This window comes from Pectinophora gossypiella, chromosome 28 (genome assembly GCF_024362695.1).
Source record: "Pectinophora gossypiella chromosome 28, ilPecGoss1.1, whole genome shotgun sequence".
Taxonomy (NCBI): Eukaryota; Metazoa; Arthropoda; class Insecta; order Lepidoptera; family Gelechiidae; genus Pectinophora; species Pectinophora gossypiella.
In genome coordinates, this window is record NC_065431.1 from 6076297 (window position 1) to 6097719 (window position 21423).

At 40.9% G+C, this 21423-nt stretch overlaps 2 protein-coding genes across 4 annotated transcripts in view; one reads left to right on the forward strand and one right to left on the reverse strand.

Moving 5' to 3' along the window:
• The window catches only part of LOC126379090 (uncharacterized), a 51472-nt gene extending 43858 nt beyond the window's left edge, over nucleotides 1-7614 (reverse strand). Inside the window, exons 1-10 of the mRNA XM_050027653.1 lie at nucleotides 7541-7614; nucleotides 6999-7135; nucleotides 6071-6191; nucleotides 5327-5456; nucleotides 4144-4284; nucleotides 3518-3611; nucleotides 2632-2781; nucleotides 2186-2327; nucleotides 1325-1504; nucleotides 279-435 (exon numbers count right to left, since the gene is read on the reverse strand). Of these exons, the coding sequence (XP_049883610.1) occupies nucleotides 279-435; nucleotides 1325-1504; nucleotides 2186-2327; nucleotides 2632-2781; nucleotides 3518-3611; nucleotides 4144-4284; nucleotides 5327-5456; nucleotides 6071-6191; nucleotides 6999-7135; nucleotides 7541-7614 (1326 nt within the window). The remainder of the gene's footprint in view (nucleotides 1-278; nucleotides 436-1324; nucleotides 1505-2185; nucleotides 2328-2631; nucleotides 2782-3517; nucleotides 3612-4143; nucleotides 4285-5326; nucleotides 5457-6070; nucleotides 6192-6998; nucleotides 7136-7540) is intronic.
• The window catches only part of LOC126379162 (zinc finger protein ZFP2-like), a 127884-nt gene that overhangs the window by 104183 nt on the left and 2278 nt on the right, over nucleotides 1-21423 (forward strand). Inside the window, exons 1-6 of one of the 3 annotated variants that reach the window (XM_050027817.1) lie at nucleotides 11182-11394; nucleotides 13898-14024; nucleotides 15300-15365; nucleotides 18327-18389; nucleotides 19483-19578; nucleotides 20657-20767. In XM_050027817.1, the coding sequence (XP_049883774.1) occupies nucleotides 11254-11394; nucleotides 13898-14024; nucleotides 15300-15365; nucleotides 18327-18389; nucleotides 19483-19578; nucleotides 20657-20767 (604 nt within the window). In that variant the 5' untranslated portion in view covers nucleotides 11182-11253. Of the gene's footprint in view, nucleotides 1-11181; nucleotides 11395-13897; nucleotides 14025-15299; nucleotides 15366-18326; nucleotides 18390-19482; nucleotides 19579-20656; nucleotides 20768-21423 lie in introns of those variants that run through there. The other 2 variants (XM_050027818.1, XM_050027819.1) reach the window with 2 other exon arrangements.

Below are 21423 nucleotides of genomic sequence, written 5' to 3' on the forward strand. Positions count from 1 at the left end.
AGTTATTATTAAGCCGCCAAAGTTCTTGGTATAATTTTATTGATAGCGATATGAAACAGGGTGTTAGTGACATCGTAACGAAAACTTTGAGGGATAACTCAGACCATGACTTGAGTTGATATCAAGTGAAAATTTCCGTATATTTTTGACAAAACGACATAATGTCGTTCGAGTCGATAAAACGACCGTGACAAAATCTTATCAAGTCGCACATGTTAATCCGGCTGGTCTGAATGAAGTTTGGTAAAACACCCGTCTCAAAAGATAAAGGTACTTACTTCAATATTCGTAAGAGTGATAGGCGGTTTGGGCTTGGTCTTGCTGGCCGAGTGCAGATCTGCGTACGAGTTCCAGAAATCGAGAACGAACGACGTGATCCCGGGGTAGCGCAGGAACGCGCCTGCGCCCCAGTTGGGGACGCAACACATGGCCTTGCTGTGAAACACGAGAAAATACAAGACACGTCTCATCATCTCTGAACTCAACTTTATTGCCTTTTCACAACGTAGATGGACATAAGACCTTTCTGGACAACAGCAAAAGCAGCACTTTGTGATCCCTAGTTTGGTTAGGACATCACAGGCTGATCACCTGATTGTCCAAAAAGTAAGATGATCCGTGCTTCGGAAGGCACGTTAAGCCGTTGGTCCCGGTTATTACTTACTGATGTAAGTTAGTAGTCGTTACATGTATGATGTCAGGGGCCTATGGCGGCTCAGTAATAACCCTGACACCAGGTTTGATGGAGTTGGTAATCCACCTCACAATCCACACGATAGAAGAAGAAGATTAAATGGAGCTTGAAATGAGTAGTCGTTACATGAGTTACATCTGGCGTCTCAATAGTAACCCTGACACCAGGGTTGATAAGGTCAGTCGTTGATCCCGCAACCACCAGAGATCACCATCATCATCTCCTTAGCACCCGTTTGTCACACCGCTAACCTAACCTGAAGATTTGACAGGACAGGTTTTTTACAGAAGCGACTGCCTGTCTGACCTTCCAACCCGCGAAGGGAATACCAGCCCAATACAGGTTACAACCACAAACCACAAGAGATAAGAAGTGTTAAGTGTTGTAAGAAGCTGCAGTAGTTTTAGGCGGATGAGACGTTCGTTATGTAAAAATTGACGATTCAAAGTGTAACTATGTTACCTACTAAATAAAGATATTTTTGAATTTGAATAAGGTTCATCATATCCAGCTTACGACATCGTATCAACAGTGGCTGCAAGTTGTCTTTGATTACTTGTGGCTCTGCCCACCCCATTAGGGATTACGGGCGTGAGTTTATGTATGTATGTATGAATAAGCTGGACTCACGTGTTATACTTGTGTTCGAACGGCTCCCCGACCTCGTTCATGAGGTGAGGGTCGAAGATGTAGCAGATTGTCTTCACTGAGCCCGCGGACTCAGGGGGGTGGCCCCAGATGAGGAAGTGGCGGTCCCCGCCCACAGTCAGAATCATCATGTAGTTGCTGCCGGCGCGCTTCTCCATCAACCTGGTGGGATAGGCGGAAAATTACAACTAAACTATGACAAAAATCTTTCACGTATTCAGCAGTCAAGGAAAACATCCTGAGGAAACGCACATTCCTGAGAAATGCGTTTCGGAGGTATGTGACCTAACCTGTATTGGGCTGGTTTTCCCTTCACGGGTTAGAAGGTCAGATAGATATGCTAGACTAGTAAGAAAAAGCACTGGTGTGTTCATCATCTCCCTAGCGTTATTCCGTTTTCACAGGGTTCGCTTACCTAACCTGAAGATTCGACAGGTCCGGTTTTTACAGAAGCGACTGCCTGTCCTACCTTCCAACCCGCGAAGGGAAAACCAGCCCAATACAGGTTAGGTCACATACCTCCGCAATGCATATCTCGGGCTATGGAGGCCACACAGGAGGCCCTCACTACGTTTTCCTTCACCGCTGAGCACGTGATAATCATTTATGATCCGAACATGAATTCGAAAAACGATTTGGAAAATCGTAGGTTTAGGGCTGTGCTGGGTTTGAACCTGCGGCCTTCCAGTGAGAGTGAAGCGTTCTTCCAACCTACCCAACCCAATTTCAAATTCCAACCAACCGCGGCTCGCTGTGTTAATCTTTTTATTTTCTTAAGAGGTTTTAGTTACAACCCCTAAAGATCAAACTATCCTTGAGGACCTGAGAGGCTCTAATACTCACTGCAACAAATCAGACCCGGCCTCCAGGTTGTCAGGGTGCTTCGCCAGCAGCCCCTTGTCCACCTGCTGCATCTTCACCGTGTACTTGGTGTCGTGGAAGAAGAACGACGGCATCAGCTGGTTCAGCTCCAGCTGTGGCTTGCCTGATGATGAACACCAAACATTTGTGGACGGAATTGTAAGAAAAGGCTTTGTAAAAAATCTGTGAGCGGAATTAAACATGGCAGCATTTTTGTGGCTCAAAAATGATGCAAGGAAAATCGTACCGCAGGGGGGTGGAGCTTTATAATCATACCGTAACACCGGCCCTCGCGGCACAGTAACCTTTTTTTTGACGTGACTTGACTCGGCCGGACAAATGGAGAGCGCTGAGGGCTCTAACCCGGTACAAAATTTAAGACAACAGTCCTGAGTGTGCCCAGTCCGTTTACCAGCGGAAGCCAATACCTTTATAGCACTTCAAAGCCACCATACAGGACTTGTAGAAGCGGTCCCCGCTCTCGATAACGTCATCCACGTCGCGCCTCACCAGTTCGGCTGGGGTCTTCTCGTCCAGGAGTGCTCGGCAGACCAAAGCAATGCAGCCGGTTTGGGAACCTAAGGATATTAATGGTTGTTTAGAAGGAAGATTCAGACAATGTGGTCCTGTGGTACATCAGCTTGCTTCTCATACGGGAAGCGCTGGTTCGAACTAAGGTTCCGGACTTGCACCAATGAGTTAGAAATCAGAAATCAGAATCATTTATTCAACGTAATTATCATGGATAAACTTGTTGAAGGTCAATGTAACATTTTTGAATTTACTTACGTCATTTCGCAAGGTGTTATGGCTGAGGAGAAGAAATGACAAGAAACTGCAACACATCTTTTAAAAACCAATGAGATAACTAGAGTTTCACTATCACAGTTTGCTCGACCATTATAGACGGCGATACGGCTCACCTATCACGTTGGTCTAACAGAAAGCTCGGTGAGGTGTGGGTACTTAGTCCATCTTGCCATGGATGTACCTCTGACTACCCCAACTGCGATTGATTAGATTAGAAGAGCGGGTGGGAAAGAGCCCCGAGTAAGTACCACTCGCATCACCCGTGATTGGGTCCTTAGGTCTGTATGACCGAAAGGTTGGTAGGACCATGGGAAGGTGGTGGGTTCTGATTTTGGCAGTTGGGGTACCAACTGCGATATAAGTAGTTGTGATCTTATGTTTAGAAGAAAGCTGGATCTCACCCGACCAACTTCCTTCAACAGGCCTGAAGATGCCCAGCTAGCGAGAACCTCGGCTCAGGGCGTCTGAGAGGAAATATTTGAAAGACTGGACTGAAGTATTTACCACAGTGCGTCGACGAGTATCTCTTGGAGTTACATCCTATGCTGCCTTGAAGCATCATCTTATTCGTGTCCACTTGTATGAAGTTATGCCAGATCTGACGACAAGAATACACATTAAACATCAGCCTACTCTCTCTGCTATAACAAGCAGTCTATACGTCTCACTGCTGGGCACTGGCCTCCCCTCAATCAACCGGAGGGGGTATGGAGCATACTCCACCACGCTGCTCCAATCCGGGTTGGTGGAATGTTTTTACGGCTTATAGCCAGGACCAACGGCTTAACGTGCCCTCCGAAGCTGGTCTTTTGCACTTTAGAGAATATTCTCAGAGACGACACATCAGCTCAAGCCTTGTGAGGTAGATTAGCAAGCGAAGACGGGTCGCTAGGCAGTTTAATTTATCTCTTATACTTATAAGAGAAAAAGAGAGATAAAAGAAAGAAAGGAGAGAAGAATTGGATAGTTTAAATGTCCGAACATACCAAAATGCACAGCTGAGGCAAATCGTGTGGAGGAAGTTTCGAATTAACATCTTCGAATATGGAAGTTGGTTTTTTGGGTATTTTCCTTATGATCTTGCCCCCCATCAGACCAAAAATTACATAAGTACGCCTAAGGCTTCATACCTTCCTCAACTTAGCGCCCTCATACTGCGGTGGAATAGTCATTTCCTCAGGCAAAATCCTCAGTAACTTGGGTCGAGGCTTCCGTCGCCTCAGGAACGGGGGCTTCCAGCGTCTGGTTTCCAATGGTGGCAGTTCTATTAGCTGGAAATATACGAAATAATTTCCAGGTCAAAAAAAGTGAGAAAATGTTTACGTACTAAGATCTTGTCTAAACCGGCGTACGTGTATGAAACGACTTCTTCTATCGTGTGGGTTGTGAGATGAATTACCGACCACATCAACCCATCAGGGTTACTATTGAGCCGCCAAAGGCCCCTGACATGACTCATGTAACGACTACGTACATACATCAGTAAAAACGACTGATATATATTCTTCTTCTTTTTTCTTTGTCGTTCCCTCACTGCTGAGGATCGCGACCACTGGTTATTATAATATGCTGCGTGGACCGCTTTCTGTATGCTGCCGCCCACGTCTTCTTCAGAGTGTCAGACCACCTCGTAGGTGCCCTTCCTCGAGCACGTCTGCCATCCATTTCCCCAACGATGATCTGCTTCTCCAGACCATGCTTTGGGCATCGCATAATATGTCCGAAGAAGCTTAGGGCACGTTTCCGAAATATGATAAGCAAAAGAAGTGTGTCAGCATTGAAGCAAATGGAATTCCATACATTCTGCTTACTCCGGTGAGATATAGGCATCAGTTTATGTATGTATGTTTCGAGTCTAGTTCCTAACAAGAGAGATTGTCTTCGAAGTACTGGTGGGTTAAAATGGCCACATCGAAGCAGTTCATCTAAGAAAGCAATATTGCAATTTGACATTTGCGCATTAAGTTCTTAGATGAATTGCTTTAATGTGGCCATCTTAACCTCCCCGTTTAGATCATTACACGATTATCACGTGCTCAGCGGTGAAGGAAAACAACACGATTTCGGAGGTAATACCTATGTGACCTAACCTGTATTGGGCTGGCTTTCCCTTCGCGAGTTGGAAGGACAGACAGGCAGTTGCTTATGTAAAAAGCCGAACCTGTCAAATCTTCAGGTTAGGTAAGCAGACCCCGTTGAAAACTTTGTGGGGGATTTGATCTAGTCTGGAAAGTTGCCACTCCAATTTTAAAGGCCAGGCATGGAATACTCTAAGCCAGCGAGCATGCGTGAAGGAGAGTTATTATCACTTACAACTTTGGGTGGTCTCTCTGGCGGCCCGGGAGGTGCCCAAGGCTTGGTGTGGACCTTCACCTTGGTCACTTCAGGCCACTGGCGCTTGCACAGGTTGCGTCTTCGGACCTGCGCCCGGTATTCCGCTTCTCTGTGGGGTGAGGGAAACATTTCAAAGACCGAACAAAGCGTTTCTGTTTAGTCAAATGTGTTTTCTCTTCTTCTTCTCTTGACATTTCTGCCGGTGTAATGAGCTTACCCAGGAAGTCTTGCTAAAAAGAAACTCAAGTTATAATTGGAATGAACACAGATAGCTGAAATGCATTACACTTCTAGACCAGACGCATTGTAAATGATGAAGCGAAGCGCATGGTGCGAATTTTGGGTACTTATTTCAACCATATCGATCATAACCCGCCGTACATCTAGTCTTCTCCTTATCGTGTGGGTTGTGAGGTGAATCACCAACCTCGTCAACCCTGGTGTCAGAGTTATTATTGAGCCGCTATAGGTCTACCATAGGTACCTACTTACATCAGTATAAATAAGTAGTAACCGGGACCAACGGCTTCCGAAGAACGGATGATCTTACTTTCAGACAATCAGGTGATCAGCCTGTAATATCCTAACCAAACTAGGGATCACAAAGTGATTTTTGTGATTTGTCCCCACCGGGATTCGGACCCGGGACCTGCGGATCGTGAGCACATCGCTCAACCACTGGACCACAGAGGTCGTCAATGTGACCCGGTCATGAATACTTACTCCCTGGCTATTTGCGAAGGCGTCAGAGGTATCTCCTCGGGTGGTTCGGGCTCCGCTGCCTTCTTGCCACCTTTCCCGGGGGCAGGCTCGTCTTTCTTCTTCTCATCTTTGCCTCCTTTTCCTGCAATATCATCATCATCAGCCCATTAACGTCCCCACTGCTGGGACACGGGCCTTCCCTATGGATGGATAGGGACATCGGGCCTTAAACCATCACGTAGGCCCAGTGCGGATTGATTATTAACGACTGCTAATGCAGCCTGGACCAACGGCTTAACGTGCCTTCCGAGGCACGGAGCAGCTCGAGATGAAAACTATTTTCTTTTGTGGTCACCCATCCTATGACCGGCCTTTACGAAAGTTGCTTAACTTCAACAATCGCAAACCGAGCGCGTTCACCGCCGAGCCCGGGTTATTCTTTCATTCTAAAATTAACAGATGTCAATTATATCCGTCCCTTTCATTTTCGGCGGAAAAGAAAATGACGGGTATAAATTGATAGGGGAGGCCCAGCGGTGGGACGTAAATAGCCTGTTTATGTTGTAGTTTCTAAACCGTGAGAGCCGTGATAGCCCAGTCGGTAGATTGCTTGCCTCTCACTTTGAAGTCGCAGGTTCGAATCCAGCACAGGATTAAACCAATGATTGTCGAATTTGTTTTCGAATTCATGTTTGGATCATAAGTAAGTAACTGATTATCATGTGCTTAGCGGTGAAGGAAAACATCGTGAGGAAACTCACATTCCCGAGAAATGCATTTTCGGAGGTAAGTATATGACTTAACCGGTATTGGGCTGGTTTTCCCTTCGCGGGTTGGAAGGTCAGACAGGCAGTCGTTTCCGGAAAAAAACCGGACCTGTCAAATCTTCAGGTTAGGTAAGCGGACCCTGTGAAAAACGGGATAATGCTAGGGAGATGATGTAGCTAACCTTTCGCCGGCTCTTCCTTAGTTTTTCCCTTTTCATCTTTTCCTTTTTTTCCGGTATCTTTTACTTCCTTGTCATCTTTCTTTTTTCCTTCCTTTTTCGATGACGCATCCCCTGCCGCTGTAGCTGAAGGAGCAGATCTAAAAATAGAGTTTTTTTTTATTCCTGTTAACTGTAGTTGAGGCGGAAGGCAAGAGGGAAACCACTGCCCTATTTTTCCCTAAAAAGTAGCATGGAGAATGCTACACCGACAAGAGCGTGGCTCTTAAATTAGTGATGATGAACTGTGATTATACATGAACAGGTGTTGGTGGTGACACTGTAATGAATACTGAGGGGGATAATAAATTCAGCTCAAAACAAACTCACGACTATGTCCCAATTGGGGTAGTCAGAGGTACATCCATCGCAAGATGAACTAAGTACCCACACATCACCGAGCTTTCTGTTAGACCAACGTGATAGGTGAGCCGTATCGCCGTCTAATGGCCCAACCAACTGTGTTAGTGAAAATGTTTTTTTTTTTTAAAAAAAAACGAACTCACTTCGGCTTTTTTTTATCGTCTTTCTCTTTCAGAGGGTATTTCTCGCCAGCAAACCCGCTCTTCCACTCCGGCATGATCGTTTATTCCATTCAAAATTCTCGCTCACAAAACCCTACGACAATAAACACGAAAATAATATAAAAAAGAGTAAAAAGAGAAATGAAAAAATGAAAAAAAAAAAGAATGAAATTAATGATGAATGAATGAATGAAGAGTAATGTGGCGTCCAATATGGAAATAAAAATGAAAAAAAAAGAAGAAATGAATGAATGAATGAAGAGTAATGTGGCGTCCAATATGGAAATAAAAATGAAAAAATAGAATGAAATGAATGAATGAATGAAGAGTAATGTGGCGTCCAATATGGAAATAAATATTTTCTTTCTTTCTTTCTTTCTAAAATAAACAAAAGATCATCTCCCTAGCATTATCCTGTTTCTCACAGAGTCCTTTTACCTAACCTGAACACTTGACAGGTCCGGTTTTTTACAGAAGCGACTGACCTTTAAACCCGCGAAGGGAAAACCAACCCAATACAGGTCAGGTCACAAACCTCCGAAAATGAATTTCGGGAATGTGGGTTTCCTCACGATGTTTTCCTTCACCGCTGAGCACGTGATAATCATTTATGATCTAAACATGAATTCGAAAACAAATTCGACCACTACCACGGCTCTTTAATTTAAAGAAAAATTTTAAAGAAAGTTGTAAGTAGTGAGCAATTACATAACTTATTGTTTTGTCTTTTCTTGTCGCCCAAATTGTACTGTATTCATGTGTTAATTATGTGTCTAATTGTTGAAATTTAGTTCTGTGCAATAAAGTATATATTATTTGATTTGATTCTTGTAACATGGACTAATTCATAAACATAAACAGCCTATACTCGTCCCACTGCTGGGCACAGGCCTCCCCTCAATCAACCGGGGGGGTATGGAGCATACTCCACCATGTTACTCCACTGCGGGTTGGTGGAGGTGTTTTAACGGCTAATAGCCGGGACCAACTAGTAATAGCCGGCTCCGAAGCACGGAATCATCTCATCTCTTTATCATCATTTAAAAAAGGTTTAAGAACGCTAGGTTGGGAGAACCTAGGTACCTCTGACTACCCCAATTGGGATATAGTCGTGAGATTATGCTATGTTTGGGAATAAACACATCTTAATGGGGCTTAAAGGAGCCATACTGTGAATATGGTCGCCCGGATCAAACCATATCTCACATAGTGAACGAGTGCCCTCTACACCGGTTCCCAGGTGGTATAGCCGACCTGCATTGTGTGTCGGATGCGGCAGAAACTTGGTTAGGGGAGCTTTAGCTGGATAATGATCCACGCAGGATATTTTATTTTTGGCTGCCATCATCATCATCATCATCATCAGCCCATTAACGTCCCCACTGCTGGGGCACGGGCCTTCCCTATGGATGGGTAGGGAGATCGGGCCTTAAACCACCACGGGGGCCCAGTGCGGATTGATGGTTATTAACGACTGCTAATGCAGCCGGGACCAACGGCTTAACGTGCCTTCCGAAGCACGGAGGAGCTCGAGACGAAAACATTTTTTTTTTGTGGTCACCCATCCAATGACCGGCCTTTGCGAAAGTTGCTTAACTTCAACAATCGCAGACCGAGCGCGTTTACCGCTGCACCACCGAGCTCCTCCTTGTCTGCCATACGCAATAATAATAATAACACATCTTAAGTACTTACTTCCTTCTATCAACCATGTCTAATCATCGAAGACTGAAGCAGCAGCTTATTCTTACTCTTATGACGGTATCCGTTTCATAAATTACACCGAATATGTAACTAATATTTACAAATTGATTCTGTAACAATATCGTTTACTACAATAAATATTTCTTCTTAAATCGTGTGGGTTGTGAGGTGGAATACCAACCTAACCTGAGCCGCCAAACGCCCCTGACATGGCTCATGTAACGACTGCATACTTACCGAAGTAAGTAGTAACCGGGACCAACGGCTTAACGTGCCTTCCGAATCACGGATCATGTTACTTTCGGACAATCAGGTGATATGCCTTTAATGTCCTAACCAAACTAGGGCTCACAAAGTGATTTTGGTGATATGTCCCCACCGGGATTCGAACCCAGGGCCTCTGGATCGTGAGCCCAACGCTCAACCACTGGGCCACGGAGGCCATTCATAAACATTCATAAGTAAGATGATCCGTGCTTCGGAAGACACGTTAAGCCATTAGTCCCGGTTACTATTTACTGATTTAAGTACGTAGTCGTTACATGAGCCATGTCAGGGGCCTTTGGCGGGTCAGTATTACTGACGCCAGGGTTGATGGGATTGGTAATCCACCTCACAACCCACAGTGTTTTTTATTGTTTTTTTACGTGACTTATTGTAGATTTGCCGCAGATGGCATTAACTACTTGGCCGGACAAATGGGGAGCGCTGAAGGCTCTCACCCGGTACAACGTTTAGACAACAGGCCTGAGGGAGCCCAGGTGGGCGCGAACCTCGGCTCAGGGTGTCCGTCTGAGAGGAAATATATTTGAGAGAATTAATCGACCCTATTGGGTTAGCGATAAGCGCTGATTGAGGGAAATCGTCTACCACCTGAAGAGTGTTTATGGAATCAAGTATGTTGTATCCTGTGTATTGCATTGTATAATCGATTTATAAATAATAAAACTCACCGTTTGTATTCTAGTTTTTAAGATTGTTTACATTTATTTTTTTGATTGTTTTTACAAAATTTTCTAACAAAATTAATCCCACATTTCGTGAAACATGTCCACGTTGTTTTGTGTCAATTTTTATTTCATATTTTGAATTTTCGAACTTGTTTTTTTTTGTTTCGCCAGTAGTTTTCACTGACAAAGGTTTTATACTTACATACACGCTACTGGGCACAGACCTCCCCTCAATCAACCGGAGGATGTTTGGGCTAGTAGCCCAGGGCCAACGGCTTAACGTGCCTTCCGAAGCACAGAATCATCTTACTTTAACAATCAGGTGGTTCAAGCCTGCAATGTTCTTACCAAACAAAGGACAGCGATTTCGATAATGTCTCCATCGGCAGTCGAATTCGGACCTCCAAGATGGTGAGCCCACGCTCTAACCACTAGACCACGGAGGCGCCTATCTACTTACTTATTTAAATAGAATAAATTGATATACAAAAATGAAAAGACCACACAAGCGTTTTAATTTGAGTATTTTTTAATGTTTAGCGGCTATTTTATTCACCTGCCCATCCTATTGTTAAGAAGGGCGTGATTATTTTATTGCCACCAATAAAATAAGAATAATTTGGCAACTCTAAATAAAATGTCATGTTGATATTGATTTTTTTTTTAGTTTGTTACGGCTCTGGTTATTAGACCATTGGCCGAAAATTGTTGACATTAAAGTTGGTAACGTTCGAAAATTAGAACACGAATTTTATATTTAAAATAAGTATTTTGCTAATTTTATTACAAGATAATTTAATATGTTTTCAGTTTTATTGGACTAACAATAAAAAATATACACATACATAAACTCAAGCCTATTTCCCATCTGAGGCAAAAATAAATAAAACCGACAATAAAATGATTGTTATCGTATCAAGTTTCAGAACGAACTTCATTGTTTTTTTTTTAATTTAGAAACCCGTCACCACAAAACACTACAAAAGATTGATTTTTACATGTTATTTTTACACAGTTTTCCATAATAATTACCAATCGAAAATGTCGGAAATATGGAATTTGGGAGCCCTGTGCCGCTGTTGTCATGCAGACGGGACCTTCAAGGACTTAGAACTACCTTATATGTTCCAAAACAAAGTTGAAGTGTACGCAACAATTCTTCTTGAAACTTTTGGTATTTCAGTAAGTATTCTATTGTTTTTTCGGCGCTAGTTCTGCGGGCGAGGCATTAGAGACTTTTTCCTCAAGCTTTGAGACGGAATTTTGGTTCATTAGGGCGGCAATTAACACTGCATTTTTCTACACCATCCTACATTATGAACCTTCGGCTCGTAATTGCTCTCCCAAACTCTGATTTATTTATTACGGCTTCTTAATTTTATTTCTAACAATTAGTATAGTAATACTTCTTTAAAAAAATAAGAACCAGTGAACAATCAAGCCGCTTCCAGCGACACCTTACTTGGTCAATTTTGATAAGTTAGAAGTTAAAATGGAACAACAAACATAAATACACTTATATATCGCTTTAAACGATAAGGCCGCCATTTGCCATGTACCTAGTTAAGTTTCTTGTGTAACATTTTTTATTTTAGTTTGAGTAACAACTCCGTGCTTCGGAGGGCACGTTCTGGTTTAAGATATTTATTTTCCCATAAGAATTTTACAATTCACTTATATGAGAACTTAGGTTACACGTACAAAAATATTGCGACAAGAATACAAGCGGACGATTATTATTTTAAAGGAAGGTAGTTCTCGATCATAACATAACTTATGAATACTTAGCTAGTTTACGATGCGGCAAAAATACACAGATCTGCGTTGACTAGATATGGTATGGCAATCGAGTTTTGGTAGTTATTTTATTAATTTATTTGAGTAACCATAATATTTATAGATGCTTTTTTTATTATTGTTATGTATATGTATTGTATAATGTTGATTACTTTGATGCTATATTTAAATATTTATTTTATTTTTAACTGTATTATGTTGTATTTGTGTAAAGATTGTGATAAAAATGGGAGGCTCTTTTAACTTGTATACAAATAAAACATATAAAACATCTATTATTAAAATCCATATCCGACTTGCTATACCTTTAATTCACGTCATGATTAAGAATTTGTATTAGTAATTTGAATTTATGATTAGTAAGTATAATATGAAAGCATATACCTACACCATTTCTTGCCATAATCGTGAAAGCGTACAACTACACAAACCGCAAAAATCGAAAACTGTAGGTTAGGTTAGTTATTTCCATTATTCAAATATCAGGTTATATTTTTTTTTTTTTATTATTATTTATTCGTTTTGACATTATGGGTTTCGGTATTTTCAATTATAGATTTCAATAACAGATCCGATAAAAATGCTTAAGGCTTTGTTTGGGTTATGTGATATTTTAATAATTTCTTAAATGTTTGTATTTTTTTTGATTCTTTTATATCTTTAGGTAGTTTATTATATAACTGCGCCCCTTCAAATGTTATGGCCCTTTTTCCATAGTTAGTGCGTGACGTTGATAGTATTAAGTCATTTGCCGATCTTAATACGTGCCTCGTTTGTATATGCTTCCTTTTGCTAAAAGAAATATTTGTGTGTATGTCCTTAGTTAGTATTTTGCGTATTAGTATACAGGTATTATAGTGGTATGATTGTGCTGTGGTCATTATTTTAGTTTTTTTATAGATGATGTTACTGGGTGTTAGGTAGTCAAATTTAAATAATGCTTTTATTAATTTGTTTTTTAACACGTTAAGCCGTCGGTCCCGGCTATTAGCCGTAAAAAACACCTCCACCAACCCGCAGTGGAGCAGCGTGGTGGAGTATGCTCCATACCCCCTCCGGTTGATTGAGGGGAGGCCTGTGCCCAGCAGTGGGACGTATATAGGCAGTTTATGAGGCTTCTGCCATTACATTACATTTTTGAATAATTATGCACCCCAGCATTGAGAAAATAGGTAATTATCAAGTTAAAAGTGAACAACGCCATCTATCGTGTGTTTGGGGAACGTCGATTGGAAAGACCCTCATTATTAAAAGTATTGTTCTATTGTGTGTCGTCTACCAATCAAATCAAAAAAAATCAAATGATTTGATTTTGATTTGATTTGATTTTGAATCAAATAATTATACTTTATTGCACAGAACTAAAATTTCAACAATCAGACATAACACATGAATACAGTACAATTTGGGCGGCCTTATTACTCTAGAGCAATTTCTTCCAGGCAACCACCAATCTGGTTAGTCCATTCAAAAACTCAAACAGTTTTTATTAAATCCTTCCTGTTCTTCTCTTATCAGAGGTTGAACAACATCAGGGTTAGTTTGGAGACTGCAGCTTGAAGTAGCTGGTGTTGTTGCAAGTGAACCAATCTTACAAGCACATAATAACGAGTTCTTACCGCGTTTAAATGGGGATATGAGACTCCGATATTTCGACACTGTTGCAAGTGCCATGATCACATATCCCCATTTAAATGTGGTAAGAACCCATTATTATGTGCTTTAATTATGATAATAACCGCGTAAACTTAAAACAATGTACAATCTTACGTGTTCTTAACCCAGGCATGCTGCCTCCAGCCAACACTTCTTTGTGCCCCCTGGAAAATGAGCTGAAGGACCTTGTACTTGACATTTATCATTGTTTTAATAACTATGTTTTTTTCAGGTAACACCACCTCCGTTTGAAGCTAGCTACACTATCTGCGATGATTGCATTGAACGGCTTCGGGATGCCAAACTCTTCAAAGATCAGGTTCTGGATTGTGACCAGAAGTTCCTGGAATATTGCCAAAGTAAGTTATTATTATTATTACAAGCCTTTATTTCAGACTTTTTTTAATATTTTATGTTTTGTTTTCGCCTGTGTGCCTTCTGCAGGCTAAGGCCTCTCCTAGCTCCTTCCATTTTTCTCTGTCCTTCGCTATTGTTGTCCCTCCTTCCCCTGCTGTGTTCTTTATTTCATCTACCCACCTTCTGAGTCTACCTCTTTTTCTTATCCTGTTACTGGTGAACCAAAAAAGTAAGTTACATACATACATACTACACATAAAATTCACAAATGTCGAATTCCAGTAAAATGACAATCTACAAATGCATACTTAAACTAATCTGGATATATGGTATTCAGCTTTGGGGCACTGCTAGTAATAGTAATATAGAAATTCTGGAAAGATTTCAAAGCAAGGCAATGCGAACTATGCTTAATATCCCACAATATATTTGCAACAATTTTATCAATGCTGACCTCAACATTAGAACTGTTAAACAAGAAGTTTCACAATTTAGCCGGAAATACCAAACAAGACTCTCTAACCATATCAATCCATTAGCGACACAGCTAGAAATGACTGGCAGCCTACTCCACTCCAGACTAAAACAACATAACACACACAACATAACATAAATAGCCTATATACGTCCCACTGCTGGGCACAGGCCTCCTCTCAATCAACCGGAGAGGGTATGGAGCATACTCCGCCACGCTGCTCCACTGCGGGTTGGTGGAGGTGTTTTTTTACGGCTAATAGCCGGGACCAACGGCTTAACGTGCCCTCCGAAGCACGGAATCAACTTACTTTTTCGAACAATCAGGTGATTCAAGCCTGAAAAGTCCTTACCAAACAAAGAACAGTCTCACAAAGTGAAAACAACATAATGTCCCTAATCTAGTAAATAGATTCGACAGCATGTAATGGAAGTGGCATTGATGAATGCCCTTCTAAATAAAGTAAACCATATCAGACTACAAGTTAGACCTAAAATTGGCTCATTGTTGAACAACAGATCGCCAAGTAGCAGAATACAAAAGAGAAAAAAAATTAAAATACATACTATTAAACAGAACAACCAGTTCAGTACAAAAAAGGGGGCGGCCCAAAGAGACCTGGCGACCTGGCTCAGTTAACCAGGAATTAAAAACAAAATATCTCTGCATGTCATGGGAGCATGCTACAGATCGCGAGGAGTGGAAATCTGTTATTCGAGCTCTACATCCCAACAGGGGATAGATTTTCTACGATAATTATGTTGAATTTTGAATGAATAATTCTGATTTATGATTTTTTCAGATGAACAACAAGCGAACATGGCGTCATGTATTAAAGTTGAAATGGACGATTATTCACTTATTAATGGTAATATAACTGTCTTCTAATCTAACTCCTCCGTGCTTCGGAGGGCACGTTAAGCCGTTGGTCCCGGCTATTAGCCGTAAAAACACCTCCACCAACCCGCATTGGAGCAGCGTGGTGGAGTATGCTCCATACCCCCTCCGGTTGATTGAGGGGAGGCCTGTGCCCAGCAGTGGGACGTATATAGGCTGTTGATGATGATGATGAACTGTCTTCTATGCTGTGGGTCACAACCTACACGATAGAACACACACACTACAACACAACACACACACAAATTATATGAAGATGGCTACATCATCATCAGCCCATTAACATCCCCACTGCTGGGGCACGGGCCTTCCCTATGGATGGACAGGGAGATCGGACCTTAAACCATCACGCGGGCCCAGTGCGGATTGATGGTTATTAACGACTGCTAATGCAGCCGGGACCAACGGCTTAACGTGCCTGCCGAAGCACGGAGGAGTTCGAGATGAAAACTTTTTTTTTTGTGGTCACCCATCCTATGACCGGCCTTTGCGAAAGGTGCTTAACTTTAACAATCGCAGACCGAGCGCGTTTAGTTTTTTTTTTTTATAAACTTGCAATCAGTCCTTGGACTTTCAGCAGTTCTTTTATATGGTATTATGTCGAGTGAGGCTTGTCCTTCCGTTGTTGGCCAGCCTTTACTGTGATAGGTTATCCCATATATGTAGCCGTCTAAAGCGTCTCGTATCGAGCGGTTCGCTAAGGTTCTGGGCATACATGCTCTGCTGGCCGTGCCGCCGGCGCGCACTGTCTCTCGCAGACACTCGCCGCTCCTCCGCGCACAGCACATGCTCAATGCACTCTTGGACTCAGCACCAGAGTGTGATCTGTTTATGAATGAATGGACGAGTGTGTGTCGTGAGTGTCTGAGGTTCTGCGAGGCTATGAATGATGAGTGAAAGGTGATTTAATTTTAGTTTAAGTATTGTGATTTTTGTGATTCCTGTTTTGTAATGCCCTATTAATGGCACCTGCGTGTGCCTCTATTTAACTTTCACGGCGCATTAGCGCTTCGGCACTGTAATGTCGTGAAAAAAAGGTATAATAAATAAATAAATAAATAAATAAATAGTGGTTTACATGGTGTGTGATTCTATCTTTGTATCTCTTTGTCGAATTAGATATTTCTTCCCTGACAGTGGGTATCTCTAAGTATACGTGGATTTCATCCATTCTCGTGTACCGTGGGGCATTAACAATTTTCTTGAGCACATTATTCTGAAACCGCTGTAGGCCCCGATTCCTGCAGACACCGCCTAATTTTATTTTAAGTTATATCCGTCATTTTCATATCCGTCGAAAAGGAAAGGGACGGATGATTCACAGCTCTTAATTTTAGGAAGAATGAGTAAATGAATGAATAACCCGGACGAATCAAAAAGGTACGTCGCTGGTATGCAATCCGTTTGACGTGCTGTCTACTTAACTGTGTCGGGTTATTGACTGATGTAAAATTTTTAGACGGTTGGTTTAGATTTGTGCTTAAAATTGACGTGTGTTCCATAAAATTTATGCTAGTCGATTACCCGTCCCTTTCCTTTTCGGCGGATAAGAAAATGACAGATATAACTTAAAAGAAAATTAGATGGTATTTACAGGAATTAGCACCGTAGTATAACTTAATTTTAAAGAATTTAGAATACAGCACATAATAACGGGTTCTTACCGCGTTTTAATGGGGATATGAGACTCCCAATATTTCGACACTGTTGCAAGTGCTATGATCACGGGATGGCTGATGAGATTGGAGTGGAGTAGGTAGATCCATAATTTCAGTCATCCCGTGATCATGGCACTTGCAACAGTGTCGAAATATCGGGAGTCTCATATCCCCATTTAAACGCGGTAAGAACCCGTTATTATGTGCTTTAATTATGATAATAACCGCGTAAGCTTAAAACAATTTAGACTACGTCTGACGTTAGATCGAAAAGGTGAATATAGTATTAAAATTATATTAGTCGTCAGCGTTTACACTGAAATTGCATAAGGCACACGTTTCCGCAGCGAGTCCGCGGGCGTTGACCTGATGACTTAGGTATTCCACGAGTCCGGGTAATAACACACACATCAAATTCAAATTCAAAAATATCTTTATTCAGTAGGTAACATAGTTACACTTTGTATCGTCATTTTTTACATAACGAACGTCTCATCCGCCTAAAACTACTGCAGCTTCTCACAACCTGTATAGCCGGGGAAAAGAAGCTGCAAGAAAAACCAAAGTGTATACATATTAATGCTCGTGACCGTACCTATTTTCTCATTGCTCGTGTACATAATTATTAAAAAATACAATGTAATAATAACGCAGAAGCACATATAAAATTTATCACATTATGTATAGAATTATGTTGCTACCTGTATTGCTTTTGATAAGAATAATAATGGGTGGAAGATGTTGTGACTTGGTGTAACAAGGGTCATCGTTCCTACCCAAAAACAAAGATAAAAGAGGCATAATATCTGTGTGTGTTGTGTGTATGAGTAGTTAAACAAAAACTTTACAAAAAAGGTTATTATAAAGTTAGTGATTATTTAGAAGATATGAATGCATGGGATTAACTGTCTGAGAACTGATATTAGGCAGCTAAATTACTCAATTGTATACCAATATTTTATGTTTATTTTTATTTTTTTTAAAGAACGTCTAGGGCCCTGTGCCGAGGTTTTTCTTGCAGCTTCTTTTCCCCGGCTATACAGGTTGTGAGAAGCTGCAGTAGTTTTAGGCGGATGGGACGTTCGTTATGTAAAAAATGACGATTCAAAGTGTAACTATTTTACCTACTGAATAAAGATATTTTTGAATTTGAATTTTAAAACTGAGTTCAGAAAAATGGAGAAGGTTCTCAGTTCATTGGGATCTGTTTTTCTTCTCTTCTTTCCTTTTTCTTCTTATGTTTACATGAAAATTAATACCTTGACATGTTTCAGAGCCTGTTGATGATAAAAGTACGATCCATATCACGTATGAGGGACCGGCCATCAAAAACGACAGTAAGTCATCAAAATATATCCCGATTGGGGAAGTCAGAGGCATGGTATAAGAAGACCAGGTATGCGCAATCCTATGACAAGCCGCCATTGCTAGCCCATTGATGACGTAAGTGTTACCATTAAATTGGTATCTCCAACATTCCAAGGACGTAAATTTTATTATTGAAAATTAAGTGAATTACTGACTAATGTATTTAATGACTATTACTTAAATCATTAAAACTGTACGTAAACCATTTACTAAAAGTTCAAAATTTCCTTGCAAAGTAAATATAAAAACATTGGTCGTGGGTAATTTATTTTTTACAAAATGGCAACACACGGTGGGATGACGTCAACTGGGCTAACCTTGAAATGTTAGCTGTCACTTTTGAGCTTATCTGGTCTTCTTATACCATGGTCAGAGGTACATCCATCGCAAGATGAACTAAGTACCCACACCTCACCGAGCTTTCTGTTAGACCAACGTGATAGGTGAGCCGTATCGCCGTCTATAATGGTCGAGCCAACTGTGTTAGTGAAATCTGCACTTGAGATAAATTAATGTTATATATGTCGTGGCCCGGTCGAAGAATTGATCATTTCATGTGTTCGACCATTTCATGAAATAGCCTACTCAAGTTTTCCATATCGTTGAAACGTCAACGTTTAATGATATTTCAATCAATGTTTGGCCATATCGTGTCCATGCTATGTGGTGTAATAAAAATGCGAATAGTCGATTCATTTCTTAGGTTCAAAATTATGTACCTATTCGATTTGGAAAATTGTACAATTACATTGATTCATCGATTATAATATCAATCAAGTTTTAAATATAATCGACACCAGCGCCACTATCGGTGGATAATGTTACTAATTTTACGATATGATTGCCAACGTTTGGCCATATCATGAAGTAATCATGCATTTAGTTGCTCATATCGTTAAACGTTTTGTGTTCATTGATCTGGCCAAACTACATCATGATGTGGCCAACGTGTGATATTCTATTTCATGAAATATGACAATTTCATGAAATGATCGAGCACGTCATAAAATGATCAATTCTAAGATTTTGCTATTTCACTGAGACAATTTTTTTAAATTTCAGATTATGATGATGACTTTCATGATCACGACACTACAGAAAACATAAAGGAAAAAGAAGAAGAAGAAGAAAAACCTAAAAAAACCAAAGAAGAAGAAGGTAAAACCTTTTTTCTCTTTTCTACTCGGGCAAAGACTAACATAAGATTTCTAATTTCACAAATAAAATCCTTCTACGGACAACTAGACGGTCGGCAGGCATTTCATCCTTATGTTGTGGATATACCACCAATCCGCACTAAACATTTTGCCTCTTCCTTTTTGATGCGAACAGCGAAGGACTGGAACTGTCTGCCGTCGTCTGTTTTTCCGACTCGTTATAATCTGAGTCTTCAAGGCTAGAGTGAATAGGCATTTGCTAGGTAAGCGTGATCCATCCTAGACCACATCGTCACTTAACATCAGGTGAGATTCTGGTCAAAAGCGAGCCTATATTATTTAAAAAAGAATCTGAACAAAGTAATAATATGCTTAACTAGGCACATATAACTATGCTATGCTTTTCAGGCTTGAATCACCTGATTGTCCGAAAAGATGATTCCGTGTTTCGGAGGGCACGTTAAGCCGTTGTTGCCGGCTATTAGCCGTAAAAACACCTCCACCAACCCGCATTGGAGCAGCGTGGTGGAGTATGCTCCATACATGAGGCCTGTGCCCACCAGTGGGTCGTATATAGGCTGTTTATATTATGTAGGCACATAACGCATTAAATTTTCTTCACGCTTGTAATCCCAATTGGGATGAGCAGATCTATAAGTCGCCAAAAGAAAAAAATAACAAGCTCAACGACTATGTCCCAATTGGGGTAGACAGAGGTACATCCATCGCAAGATGAACTAAGTACCAACACCTCACCCAGCTTTCTGTTAGACCAACGTGATAGGTGAGCCGTATCGCCGTCTATATGTCTGGTATTGAATGTGTTCCTCTAGTTTTTAAATAACTTGTAATGCACCCTCATTGGTTTAAAAGATGTGTTGCTGTTGCAGTTTCTTGTCATTTCTTCTCCTCAGCCGTAACACCTTGCGAAATGACGTAAATTAAAAAATGTTACATTGACCTTCAACAAGTTTCTCCATGATAATTACGTTGAATAGATGATACTTATTTCTGATTTATAATGGTCGAGACAATTGTGTTTGTGCTAACTACACTTAAGATTTAATAGCTACTTTTAGTTACAGATAATACTCCTAAAATAAAACCTGCGTTGAAGAAAAGATTGCCAGCAAAAAGAAAACTTAAAACTGAGGACTCGACTTCAGCCAAGACTACTAAAACTAATAAACGTAAGTACACATATATATATAATATACAGGGTGGCCCAGAAGTTCAGGTTCAAAATGAAAAATTAGAAAGAGGGGCTCATTAGCTACCAGAAACACCCCCATGTATGTTCAGCAATTATTTACGGTTTAGGAGATATGACCCATTTTGTACCTTTTTCTAGATTTTCTACCTCACTTCAGAAATAATCATTTTGTCGCTATCCCTTTCTTAATAATTATTTTATTTTACTTCACAGCTATGCCTAAGTCTGTGTACCGCTCAATCAAAGATAAATCAAAGTGAAATCAAAGATAAAAAAAAAGTTATCGTAAGTCAAAGTGAGAATTCGACCAAAATTGTTACAGTTGTTAAAACTTCTGGGCCACCCTGTATATAAACTCACACCAATTTCCCACCGGGATAAGCAGAGACTATGGAATTCCATTTGCTTCGACCTGACACACTTCTCTTGCTTCCTCCGCATTCGTCAGTCGTTTCATACACGCACGCCGGTTCGGAGTAGATCGGTTCTAAGGACATCTCCAATTTGATCAATACCCGAGCAATGAAAAAATAGGTAGTTATCACGTTAAGTCTGTACTGTTTTTGGTGAACGTAGCCTGGGAAATCCCTCTTTATAAAAAAGCAAAACGAATGTTCGTCGAAATTACCATAA